General features: G+C 39.8%; 2 protein-coding genes and 1 pseudogene across 4 annotated transcripts in view; all 3 read right to left on the bottom strand.

The window, feature by feature from the left end:
- Positions 1 to 13,516, bottom strand: part of TMEM98 (transmembrane protein 98) — a 31,092-nt gene extending 17,576 nt beyond the window's left edge. The window contains exon 1 of one of the 2 annotated variants that reach the window (XM_087894023.1): positions 13,418 to 13,516. The gene's annotated coding sequence lies outside the window, so the exon portion shown is untranslated. Of the gene's footprint in view, positions 1 to 9,833; positions 9,974 to 13,417 lie in introns of those variants that run through there. The other variant, XM_034416246.2, reaches the window with a different exon arrangement.
- On the bottom strand, positions 4,051 to 5,688 carry LOC117664873 (motile sperm domain-containing protein 1 pseudogene; annotated as a pseudogene).
- Positions 12,021 to 13,854, bottom strand: part of ARHGAP27 (Rho GTPase activating protein 27) — a 59,627-nt gene continuing 57,793 nt past the window's right edge. For both annotated transcript variants that reach the window (XM_087894020.1, XM_060691748.2), the window contains exons 15-16: positions 13,418 to 13,523; positions 12,021 to 12,901 (exon numbers count right to left, since the gene is read on the bottom strand). In XM_087894020.1, the coding sequence (XP_087750146.1) occupies positions 12,724 to 12,901; positions 13,418 to 13,523 (284 nt within the window). In that variant the 3' untranslated portion in view covers positions 12,021 to 12,723. The remainder of the gene's footprint in view (positions 12,902 to 13,417; positions 13,524 to 13,854) is intronic.

A 13,854-nucleotide genomic window follows, 5' to 3' on the forward strand; every position in this document is an offset into this window, starting at 1 on the left:
GAATGCAAATGACCAGCTGTCTTCAAGGAGGATAAAACCTTAAATTCCTCATCATCCAGTCAAAGCTGGAGAAGCTTCTTGGATGAGAAGCGAAATGTCTTCAAAGAAAATCCAGTTGCCTCTTGAAAAAGCACCTTTGGGACATTCTTTGAACAAAATCCACTATCATGGTAGACTTGATTGAAGAAAGTTTTCAATGAAATAAATGGTGTATATGTATCTGTCCAAGAGTCTCTATCCTAAATCATTTTTTCCACATGCCTTTTCAGTAATTTGAAAGCTATCACCTTCCCCAGTACCAACAGTATGCTAATAAATATCTGTTAGTCTTTTACAATTACTGGTTCAGCTTGGAAGTAACAGCCCACCCAAGAGATTCTCCTTTTTATGTCCTGGGACACAAATACAACATCAGTCAACTTGAGATGCCAAAAGTGGAAATTGGTGAGCACTTAACTAGTTTATGATGATGAGTTTTTCCAAACTACCTTCAGTTCTTTCAAATTTCAAAGCAGACTATCCCTCTTGCCATGGTTTGCACTTCATAAATTAGGCAGTTCTGGGAAGATTATATATTTAAACATTTCTAGCAGGTGAAAATAGAACAGTGTTTCAAGGGTGTATGGAATGACTTAGTCCTTCAAGGGCAGGTTGAAGAATCTTCTTTTACTGCATGTTATTGCCAAGGTCTGAAATACTTTAGTAATTGAATAATAATGATACTTCAGATATTGATTTGCATATTGTACTAAGCAACTGTAGGAGATTATCAGACAGAGCCTGAGGCAGTGGTCAAATGTGTCATCAGTCATGAGTCCCTGCATTGCCACAAAATATCTAATCCAACCCACCTTGAATTCCTTTGACTCTTATCCACCACCAATTTGCTGACTGTTAATAGCTCAGATTTTTGTAGAGAGTTTAAGCTTGCAATACATTTTTATACTCACTTGAATTGCACGAATCTCCTGATTTCCCCTGGTGCTTGACATTAATCCGAGCTTTCCCCTATACCAAAATTTTCTCAGGCTCCGGAATACCTTCTAAACCTCAGATCCCAGAGCTGCAGCAATAGCAGATGAGCTGGACCTCCACAATCAACAGTTGCCAAGATGACACTGAAGATGAAATCAGGAATTTTGTAGCCAATTTTCAACAGATGATGCAGCAAATGCAGATCTTGACTCAACAAGGCAATCCTCTGGAACCATAACCACTTTGCTCCACCCACCCAGGCACAACTGCCAGTTCGTGCTGTGTTCATCCCCAAGTCTTCTGGCTGCTTACCATAGAGATTCACTGGTGGTCTAATAAGATGAAAATATTCCTAGCACAGTGAGATATGTTCATCAGCACCCAACCTGGGGAGTTTCCAAAAGGCAGATCAAGAGTCTTCATCACTATCATACTTTTAATTGACTGCCCAGTGGGAGCTTCCACTCATCGAAACCAACAATCCCATCCTGGATAGTTACCCAAATTTCCTCACTACATTTAGGAAGCATTTTGGAGACCATATTCAGATAGAAACTGTCAAACAGTGCATATTCAGATAGAAACTGTCAACAGTGCATCTGCCAAGGTAACAATTTTATGAGAGCATACATTGAACGTTTCAAGCTCATTGCAGCAGATCTGGATGGAATGAGTCAGCCCGAAGAGCATAATTTGAGAAGGAACTCAACCAGTCCATAATCACACAATGGATACAAGGTAATCCCCAGGATCTACAAAATCTCTACCTAGCTACTATAACAGCTGGGTCTTGACTTGCAGAACTTTAAAGCATTTTTTGGCAGCCACAGCCAACCACTTCCAAAGCTGACTTTCCCTGTCTCTACCCCTAGCCTCCCCGCCCCCTTGGATTTGGACACTGAAGAGTTGATGCAAATTGGACCAGCCAGACAAACCTCAGGAGCAGAAGAATTTGAGGATTACTTGTAAATCAGCATTCTGAAGAGTTAACTCTTTTTGTAGCGTAACACATCAATCTTCCACTGTGAACCATTTGGTTACAATACCACAGCCCCAATATTAAATGGAAAAACTAATTTATTGCCTTTGAAAATCCTGAATGCCTTTCTCACTGTGATCAGCCCTCCAAAGCCCCCCACCAGCCCTCCTCCAATGATTCAGAGAGTTTTTCAATTTGACAAGTATATATGCAGACTTTGCTGATGGTTTGAGGAGGAGGAAGCCTTGACCCTCCACACAGGGACTGTGATTGCACCATAAACCTGGTCCCTGGTGCCAAAATTCTCACTAAGAGACAATGCCAAATATCTACTACAGAATTAGAAACTTTAAAACAACATTTGGACTGTAATTTGCAAAAGGGATTCATACAACCCTCCCAGTCGCCTGCTTCAGCATCTATCTTCTTCATACCCAAGAAGCAAGACCCCAGTGTGGCTAAAAATAGTGATAACCTCCCCCCCCAACTGAGAGTGGTCCATGATTATTATAAGGCTTTAAATGCAGTCATAGTAAGAGACCATTATACACTGCCATTAATTCCAGACCTATTAGATAGACTACCGAAAGCAAGCATTTTTACAAGACTAGACTTCCTCAAGCTTACAACCTTATTCGAATAAAATAAGGTGCCTTTGACACCAGATACAGCAAAGTTGAATATAAAGTGCTGTCTTTTAGTCTGTGCAATGTCCTGGGCCTCCTGGCTGTATTTTCTAGATTCATGAATCAAGTTTTTCAAAATTTAATAATTTTGAAAAGAAAAGAGCCTGGTGGCGCAGCAGACTAATAGCCTGTTATTATCATCCAGCTGCCTGCAATTACTGCTAGTTCGAATCTCCCCAGGCTCAAGGTTGACTCAGCCTTCCATCCTTTCTAAGGTAGGTAAATTGAGGACCCAGTTTGTGGGGGAAATAAGCTGACTTTGTATAAATATACAAAAGTATGAAGGCTATTGCTTAACGCATTGTAAGTCGCCCTGAGTCTCCGGAGAAGGGCGGCATATAAATAAAATAAAATAAAATAAAAAATTGTGGTCTTATATTTGGATAATACATACTCAAAGTGCATTAGATCTTTAAGAGAATTGTGGGTGGATGAGGAAGGAGGGGATTAAAAACAGAACCTCCAGGTCCAAGAAAGAAAATAAGTTTCTTTCGGAAAGGCGCCAAGTAGATACTCATTCCCAAATAATGCAAGAAACATTCATTCTCAAAGTCAGTTTCTGTTTTTTTGCAAAGAGATCAAGCACATCTCGCAGGCAAGGAGGGCAGAAGCACTGTCTTACATTTTGATGCATAATCAGGCCGATGGCACCAGTTAAGAGAATGTTAGCCTGCATCCCACCCTGGAGGTGGGTTAAGAATACCTTGGCTGACAATTAGCTGCGTAAGCCTGAATGGCAAGGAATGGAGGCCATGAAACTGGACGGAAATGGCTAGCGCGGTCCCATTTTTTGCATTGGTGAAGGATCTATCAGCAAACTAGATCGCTATGTAAACACAATGCCTCCTGCTGCTGCTATTTTTTATGAAATGTTCACTGTCAGGTAATCCGTTCCAAATAATGTTCTGCCATCTTGAGAACTGACAGAACTACACAAAGTCACTTAGCATTAATGACAACACAAGACATGGGAGAAGAAGAATTGACATTCCAGGCATGTCTGCTGGGGTTCATGATGATCAAACACAGATGGGTAGGTAAGTTTTTTAAAAGCAACAGAACGTTTTTTTCATTAAGAATTCTGCACAGTAGATGCAAATATAAAAGTCACTCCGAATTCATTTCACACGTATAATCGCTGAGCATTTTAGAGCTGTTCTGTAACAGAAGCATGGCCAAAGGCTTAGATTGTTTGGTTAAATATAGTTAAAACACTGCTTTTAAAAAAAATCACCAATCACCAGACGTAAATCACTGAATAGGTTTTCCATAGCATCTTAACGAGCCCAATGGGAATCAAAGGCAATTCACATTCATGATGTGAATTTGTAACACCTTCTTTAAAAAAGACTTTCCACATCCCATTAAGATATCACTTATGTTCTTAGGATAAATCAATGTGATGAGACTTTATACCTTTAGCAGGTAAGAACCTGCTAACGTCTGATTCACGCTCAAGTGGATGTAGGGAGGCACCAGGGAATCCAATTCTCCCAATGTGGGAAGCATAAGAGCAGCAATGCACAGGATTCCTACAAAGATGGTGAGTAAACTAGTCCCGATGAGGCAATTCTATTTTCTGCTGACAGAGAGTCTGCTCCAGAAATACTCTTTTGGTCTGATGCTCCTTCAACCTCTTCTCTTCCTCTTCCTTTTGCTGCTGCTCTTTTGCAATGAGGACCAGAGTAGCAATCACTTCCTTCCCTCCCAGGGCTTTCCTCTGGCTTTGCTCAGAGAACTGGAGTTGAAACTAATCAATCACTCCATAATGGCAAGGTCAGACATCTTGGTGACAAATCATTATATCAATGAAACTCCGAGGCTTCACTGCACTGGCAGCATCCACCACAACATATTTATTTGGAGTTGTACATAGAAATTTGAATTTCAAGGCAAACTCATAGGGGCTGAAGAGAGTCAACACCTGTTTGTGCGTCACCTGGTCATCGCCATAAAATATGAGTTTAGTAAGAAATACAAAGGTGGGAAGTTTCCCTTCTACTAACTCTGGTTGTCTTTTTTGCTGCTGCATTGTCAGCAAGTCCTTCTTTCTTGGTTCTTCTGCACTTAGGGTAGCTCAGTCTCCAAAGACTTCTTGTTCAGAGTGACTTAAGAATCTGAGAGCATTGTGATAAGCCCCACCAATCATACTCGTGTCCCGGACTTGTCTGTGGGCAGCAACTGTGGAGGGAAGTGCCATCATCCTGCCTTGACAGCTCTGGGCCGTCTCCTCTGCAGACTGGCTCGCCAATCTCCTGGATGACATTTTAATTTACTCTCAGAATGAGGCTCAGCATAAGGACCACGTACACCCAGTCCTCAGTAGACTAAGAGATAACCACCTCTTTGCCATGCCAGAAAAATGTGCCTTTGATTTACAACAACTAGACTTCTTGGACTAACGTATTTCCACAAGAGGTGGGACTCCCAGAAAGTCCAAGCTATACTAGACTGGCAAGCCCATCATACAGCCAGAGATGTCCAATGCTTCCTGGGCTTTGCTAGTTTCTACAGGAAATTTATACCAGACTTTGCTCATAAAGCCAAACCACTGACCTAACTGACGAAGAAGGGAATTAAATTCGCTTGAGTCTCTACACACCAATCAGCCTTGGAAAAGTTAAAAGCAGCTCTTTGCATACCTCTTTCCATGTGCCTTCTTTTCCAGAGCCCTGTCTGCCCCCCAAAACAATGCAATTGTGACATGTTTAATAAAGAACTCCTTGCTGTTAAATCAGCATTCCAACACTGGAAATCCTTTCTAGAATGTGCATGTTTTCCTATAGAGGTCAACACTGACCACAGGACTACTGCAACAAACCAAGCCGCTTTCCATCAGACAAGTCAGATGGAATCAATTCTTCTCATGTTTTGATTTCTACCTTAAATGCATCCCAGACTCCAAGAACTTAATGCCAGTTCCGTTCTCTCGCAAACCAGTATAATCTGTTCAAAAGATCCTATAACCAACAACAATTCTACAATCTTCCAATTTTCAGATTCATCAATCACCACCAACCACTGAGATTGGAAGCTACCCAACTGCACCAGGACTTACTCACAAGCATAAAGAAAAAGCCCAACTTTTTCTAGACCACGTCTTTCTCTATGATGGCATGATCTTAGCACTTGTGTCAGACAGAGCTGTGCAATTCCTATCTAGATTTTGGAAAGCACTTTTCCAGCTACTAAATGTCAAGATCTACCTCTCCTCAGCTCACCTGCTTGCCACGAATGGGAAAGCCAGTATTTCACCAAGCATTACTTTATAAAGATGCCTCCCCAAGCCCAATAAGATCCCAGCAACACCCTCCAATGCCAGTAATAAAAGAGGGAGAACTAGAATACGAGGTAGAAGAAATCTTAGACTTTAGAAAAAGAAGCAAAGGTATCCGGCACTTGATTCATTGGAAAGGCTACATGGTTGCAGATCACTCCTGGGAAAATGAACGGTATGTTGATGCCCCTGATTTAGTTTGTTAGTTCCACCAGCACTTCCCTGAAAAGCCAAGTTATCAGCACTCTGCCAATTTCACTGGAGGAACTTGTTGAGGAAGAGGTTAACTAGTCCCTCTGCATTCTTCTGGGGGGAAGAGGGAGACACACCTATGATGCATCTTCCATAACTAGCCTTCAACTCCCGAGAAGGGGTAGGGAGGGAACCTCTAAAGATGTTTGTGTGTTACAGCAACCACCACATGATTCACCAGCTCCTGGAGAGGAGTGGCAGGAGGATTCCTTTGAGACTGCCTCCTTTCCACCCTTGCCAACTTCCCATGAGAACTAAGACTTTGAATGATAGAAGGGGAAAGCAGCACAGAAGAATCCATGGAAGAGGAGAGGGGCCAATATGGAGTGATGTAGGGGATGACCAACCTAGGCCCGAGAGAGGAGGTCAAATGCTTCATCAGTTATGAGTCCCTGTGTGCTCATAAGAGATCTAAGTCCAGCCCATCTTGAATTCCTTTGACTCTTATCTACTGCCAATTTGCTTTGACTGTTAGTAGCTCAGATTCTCAGAGAGCTTAAGCTTGCAATAAATTTTTATATTGTTGAATTGCCTTAATCTTCTGATTTCCCCCGCCCCTTGACAGCAACTATGGTAAAGGATAACGTGTAAAGCCAGTCATTTTAGTTTGTATATCATAATTCAGCATTATATCTATACCAGGCCATTAATGTTTGTAATCTAACTATGGTTAAAAGAACCTTGTCTTATTATTGGTTACATAACACTAACTGTAAAAAACAAGTTGCCACTGAAAGCTTAAGAGCAAAGGAAGTAATTTTTGCCTAATTAGTTATTATTACCATTGTTGTTAAATTTATATAGTATCTTTAATAACTAGAAATCATATATAACTAAAAAAAAAACCTTCTGTATCTGAAAGAGAAACATTACATTTGAATGAAAATTGCTTTCCTTCCAGAGATACTTTTAAAAGGTTTTTAAAGGTTATGTAATAGTGCTAACAAGTGAAACCTGTATCTCAATTCCTTGGGGATTTTAAAAATTGGCAAATATGCGAATTATCAGTTAAAGTCTGGCTGTATTTTATTAAATAAACCCAAATAATAACCCTTAATTGAAGCACCTTCAGTTCTAAATTGCTAAAGCAATCAGGTGAGAGATTATTGTGTTTCGCTTGGTTATACTGTGCAAACAGTACAAAAGTTCGGAAATGAGGTTTTGCTATAGGAAGCCTAACAAATTTAACTTTGGAAACTACAGGTTTTAAAAAAATAAAAAAATCTCACCTGGACTCTGTAGGAATATAGGATCTGCCACCATTACCGGAACTTTAGAGTGAAGAAAGCAACTGAGCAAATAACATTAGTCATGCATGACCTTTACCCCCTCATCCCAACCCACAGCAAATAGGGCAAGAACACATGGAAGGGAAAGATAACTTCCTTGGAAACACTTTTGGCCTGGCAGACATTAGACACTGGCTCAATTGGCTTTTCATGGAAAAAAAGGATGGCACGGAGGTTCACTATGGAGCAGGAGGTTGGCACAGTTTGCAGTTACCATGCAAAGTACAGGCGTGTGATATCCAGTGATAGGATATATGTTTGGCAGAATGTTCAAAATTAAGCCCATTTTGAACTTAAATTATACTGCTTATATAAATCTTGCATTATTAAACATCAAAGCAGATCTCATTATTTGTAATCAATTAGTTCTTATAGTGGATATAATGGGATAGTTTCTCACTGGAAATGTTACTTAGCCATAATTTCTGGCATTTGTGGTCTAATATAAAAATGTAGCTCCCCCGTTCTCTTGCACAACTTGGATTAATTTTTAAGGCATCTTAATCTTCATTTGATCCACATTTGAAAAATTGAGGAGTCTATTGCAGTACGACCATTAAATCGAGAAGATTTTGGAAAATGAAATGGTTAAGATCTTACGGGATTTTAAGAGCCAAACAGATAGGCACCTTATTTGTAGCATGCCTGATATAATAATTATTGAAGAAGAAAAAAAAAAGCCTGCTTCACTGATGTTTCTATTCTGCTGATGCTAGAATTGAGGAGAAGCAATTGGATAAAATTACCAGGATTTGCAGACTGAAGTTGGGTGCTTATGGAAAAGAAATCCAATTGTGAATGGAACCCTCAGAGTGATACCTAAAGGACTACCTTGATATCTGTAAATACTGAACACCCTAATTTTATAAGAGCTGCCCTGCGTGGAACTGCCTATATTCTTAGATGCTATCTCAATATTTCCTACATTCTTGGTTGAGATCTGAATTATTAAGTTTTCATCAATCTTAAACTGTGAATCTAACTGTAGATCACATATACATAATAACAGACAATACAATACCTGGAAACCGTGGAATAGAAAGAAAATTGTGGGTCCCATCCATTACACACAGTGGGACCAAGATAAATCAATGGGTTCCTGTCAATGGAATATCACTCCACTGGAGATAAGATTGGCTCCCATCTTGTTACTTTTCTGGAATGCCTTGAAAATATGGACTGGCAGTAGGCTTAGGGACCTCAAGCTAAAACAAAACCGTCTGCTGCCCCTGTGGGGTGGTTGGGGTGGGTTTTTAGTTGAGGTAAGCAGCTCTGAATCACTGTGGGCCATCATATATATATATTAAATAAATAAATAAAAACTGGAGAAAATTACAAACTACAAGGATACAGTATATTGTAATAGAAATAAAATAACTGCAAATAGAAATAGAACAACTGTGGCAAAATAATGTAAAAGTGATACCAACATTAATAAGCGCCTAGGATGCAATTTCAAAGTATCTGGAGCACCACTTGAACATCATCAGAATTGACAAAATCACCACCAGTCAATTGCAAAAGGCAGGTTTATTTGGAACAGCTTACATCCTGTGATGATATATTTAATATTATTAAACAGTATCTACCTATCCCACATCTGACTAGGTGGCTCAGTGGCTAAGACACTGAGGTTGTCGATCAGAAAGGTTGGCAGTTCAGCGATTCGAATCCCTAGTATAGCTCTCCTGTGTGAGCAGGGGGTTGGACTAGATGACCTCCAAGGTACCTTCCAACTCTGTTACTGTTACTGTCTTTGGGAAGGACTCGATAGGTGGGCAGAAATGCCAAAGTCAGTGTAAACATCTGGTAGATTATGCAAACTACCATAACATGAATGCATATACTGTTTCCAGACGTTTTGGGTGATTTACAATTGTTTAAAAAATCCCTAAACAAAGAATAGTGGAAAGTCTTAATTTATTTTCATTGTTTTTCCAACAGTTTCTGTTATACTCCACTTTTTATGCAAGCATCACAACTTCACTATTATCAGAGAAACTTCGTGGATATTACTAAACCCACTGTCAACACAGCCCCTTTGCAAAAGTCATAACATTAAAGAGAGACATGAAACATGGCAGTTAGGAAGCTTAGGAATTTTGCCCTGGCAACCGCTCGCTCATAACAGTGGCCTTCTCTGAAGCAAAACATCTGGTTTTTTAAAAAAGGATTAGTCTGTGAACTCTGATCATTTCTTACTCCTAAAACAAAAGAGGGATTAAAAAAACCTCTTGCCTCTTTTCAGATCTTTTAACAAAAGTAAATGGAAATGCACCCAAATATAGCTAGAGAATCACCCCTCCCACAAGGTAAAGGCTTCACCTAGAGGCAACAGGGGTGGGGGGGCACACTAAAATAGTTCTTCCCTTTACCTGGGAATATTGTACTGGAGGAGGCCACACCGCTTCACTTGCCAAGAGCCCCTCCAAGCAAGTTCTTTCGAAGGTAAGGCAGGCCTCTTGTCTGCTAGTGCAACTCTTTCAGCCTTCTTGTTAAGTACTGCCTACATTCCTGAGCAAGATAAAACTGAACAGATGCCAGATGGACAGAGGAGAGCTTTGAAAGTGGGCTGGCCATGCATAGGGGATTTGGGGTGGGGTGCTTTCAGCTGAGATGTGGTGTTCAACCTTCCTTGCAGAAGAAAATATCTGCAGTGTATCCAAGAATGAAATATATCATAGTCTGCCTAATAAATACTATAAAGCACCATTTCACAAACTTTTCCATACCACAACCCCCTAAAATGGTAAATGAATGTATGTGACTCCCTCACAAATAATGATTTAACTGGATAGGGTTGGGCAAGAGATAAAAAAACAACAACTTTTATTCAGTAAACTTTACATCCCAAACTTTGTCATAAAACTTCCCATGGCAGTTTTGCAATGGCAAAAGGAAGAGCAGAAGCAGGATGGAGAACCTTGCCACTAGCAGTCCACAAGAAAAGAAATGTTATAATTAGCAAGTTGGTGAAGCCACATTCTATTTTGATGCCACTTCCTCATTTCGATTGTATCTTAGTGCTTTTCTTAATGCTTGGCAACTTTGAGACTTGTTGACTTCTATTTCCCAGGATTCCCCAGCCAGCATATTTTATTGAAGGGTTATTATTGTGTATTTGTTTACTGGATATAAACAGATATCCAGATATGTTTACTTTAGGAGCGGTCACAGTGGAACACTGTGGAACACAGTGGAACACTGTGGTCCAGTTGTAATAACCATTTTAAAAATAGGTTCTGTAGAGGAGATGAAAGAAGTACTATATTCATTAATTTTTATTATCTAATTAAGGCATATGGATCTCAATTTTAGCTTCTGAAGAAGTACGTATAATTAAACAATATTAATCTATTAAACTATATTAGGGAAACTATCCCAACTATATTTTCTGATGTTAATTAGAGGCAGTTTTTTGCATTATATCATAATGGATGCAGTGCCTTCCTCTCTCCATCAAGACGGACCAAAAAAAGTACTATTGTATTAAAATGGGAGAGAGAAAAAATTATCTCCAAAATAGTTTATGGCTTTTCAAAGATGTGTTTGCCATCCATTTGTCAGCAGAATAACTTTCTGTGTACATTCACTACTCTGATTTTCTTTTCAACCTAATGGAATATTGAAAGAAATCATGCAAAGGAGGAGGGTTGGAATTCTTTGTCCCAGGCTGGCATTAGGCTAAGGATGTAGGAGTAGATACTGCCCTAGTTTAATGGAGGGGAAATTTATTTTTATATCGAAATGCTAAACCACTCTAAATCATTCTAAAAGAACAAATCTTCATATCAGCAGGTGATGGTTCCATCAGTCAATGTGGAATCAGGGGTAAAATCCAGCAGGTTCTGACAGGTTCTGGAGAACTGGTAGTGGAAAGTTTGAGTAGTTCAGAGAACTGGCAGCATAAATTTTGAGTAGTTCGAAGAACTGGCAAATACAATGTCTGGCTGGTCCCAGAGTGGGATGGGAATGGAGATTTCGCAATATCCTTCCCCCAGGAGTAGGGAAGGAATAGACATTTTGCAGTATCCTTCCCCTGGAGTGGGGTGGGAATGGAGATTTCGCAGTATCCTTCCCCTGCCACACCCACCAAGCCACGCCCACCAAGCCATGCCCACAGAACCGGTAATAAAAAAAATTGAATTTCACCACTGCCTTGAACTATTTCTGTCTTTGGCTTTCAACAGAATAACTCTCTGAAAACTGAACAGTGTAAGAAATATAAAAGACTGTCTGAAAATGGGTCAGCTTGGAGGTAGTAGAAAAAAAAAAGATCCAGCTAAAATTCCCATTGCATTCCTGTGGGAGAGGCCACTATGAAGCAGCTGTAGATGCACCAGACTCTTTGAGCAGCTTCCAACCAGGGAGTATGCAGTATTTGAGAGGTCAGGTGCTGCAACTCAACCTCTCAATCTTTTGAAGAGCTACTTTGGGCCATTTTGCCAACCATTGTTGGTGATATAACTGTCAGGTTCTACAGTTCATGGGATGCCCTCTTTCACTGTAAATATATATGTGATTATATTGAACTTGGTTTACCCAAGGATCAGATAGACAGATAAGTTGAATTCCACTTTATTCATCTGAAAGTGCAAGTTATCTTACCTCAGATAATTGACACATATATTGGAATAAGCAACTGATATACAGAAATTAATATAACAAATATGTATTCTGAATTACAATGCTAATACTGTGATCATGTATTAGTACTGTGACATTTTATGTCTTGCAGTCAATAAAGTGGGGTCAGAGTAACCAATGTTAACCACATGAAAGTCTGACTTTCTTCAAGCCTATCTCACATTTTCAACAATACTTCATTAAAGAAAAGCCTCCTGAAGATTCAAAATATATTAATTGGCAACTACTTCCCTCAACTCCTTCAGAACAAGCAGTATTGCTTGAAAAATAATTACTTTGGTTGAAAAATAAATCTTTAGATTCACTCATAAAGCCTCCCCTTTCCCCATACTTCCCCCCCCCCCAAATCATGTAGTCAACAAAAGTGTTGAAAATCACTGATGCAGAATGCCATGCCAGGCAATTAGCCCATTACTTGTCCAACAGGGTTTACTCACCCATGTTTCCAACCTACAAAAACAAACTTTTTGAATCCAGCAGAGAAGATTTGCTCGCTTGCCAAATGTTTCTCTCCCAGCTTCATTGTCCCTATCTGTGGCTCTAGCCAATGGCACCTCTTTCCTTATAGCAGCAGGAGTTGTTCTCACATTGAAGCTACTCCATTATACAGTTCTATGTCTAGCTTTCTGGGAATATGTAACTGGTCTGACTAAGGATCTGCTCCATAATCTGATTCTGGAAATACATGTACATCGCTATATTTCCTTCTTCTTCCTGCGGCCTCAATAATGTTGGCCCAAAAACAATTGCAATACTCTGCAGAGACATGCGGTTCTTCTCCCGGAACTCTACAACCCTAGGGGGAAAAAAAGGAAGAACAGCTTGAAGCCATAAGAACAATTCTGCCATGCCACTAGAAGTAAGTGGACTTAAGTTCTAATTTCTTTGGGTTGGATTTAATTTTATCACTTACAATACTTTTATGAAGTACTAGTACTCTTCTATAAAGATGATTACTAACTACTTGCCCTTTTGTGCCCATCTGGCTGCTTAAGTTTCACTGAATATTGTTTCTTTCAAGCAGCATAGCAACTGAAAATGTCGTCAACTAAATTTCTACAGTGGTGCAATCAGGCAGGCAGCCCTGGTGGGATAAGGGAACGAGGTGGGATCTGCTTCCAAGTGGAAAATTAAAGATAGGAAGACCAAAAGGCAAAGAAAACTGTCATAAGAATTGATTCTTGCTTGGAGGCGACTGTGGCTGAAGTAATACATTTAAAAAGGATCTATGGTCACAGGACTGCTTTTATTGTAAAATTACTATTTTAACAGCCCAAACCGATTAAAAGATCTGGAAAATGATGCTGCTCACCTGGAAAGATGCTGGAAGAGAACCCTCAAGGTATTGAAATTAGCAGCAGGTAGAGAATACACAATCTCTCGTAAGTGATGGCTTCGCTTTGCAGAGTCTATCATTTCTGCAGTCCCCCCCCCCAAAAAAGGAGATTTCACTCATTTTGTTCTTTATACGTAGTTTTAAGAAATAACAGTAGATTGTCTAGGTTTTTTCACTGTTATTTTTCACTGCAATGGAAATACAGGACATCATACCGTTATGTACTTTCTTGCCACCCGGTTCTTTCCAGCAGTCAAGAGCAAGGGGAAAGATGCATATTAGATCAGAAGTCACATTCTCCTAATTTGATTTTACAAAAAAGGCTATAACAAGCCTAGTTTGCTAGATGCCATGACTCTTCAGATTCCAAAAGAGTGTATCTTACATAATATTCATGTGTCTCTATGTGTATT

Source organism: Pantherophis guttatus, chromosome 4 (genome assembly GCF_059756535.1).
Source record: "Pantherophis guttatus breed Tessera chromosome 4, ASM5975653v1, whole genome shotgun sequence".
In the NCBI taxonomy this organism is placed as follows: domain Eukaryota; kingdom Metazoa; phylum Chordata; class Lepidosauria; order Squamata; family Colubridae; genus Pantherophis; species Pantherophis guttatus.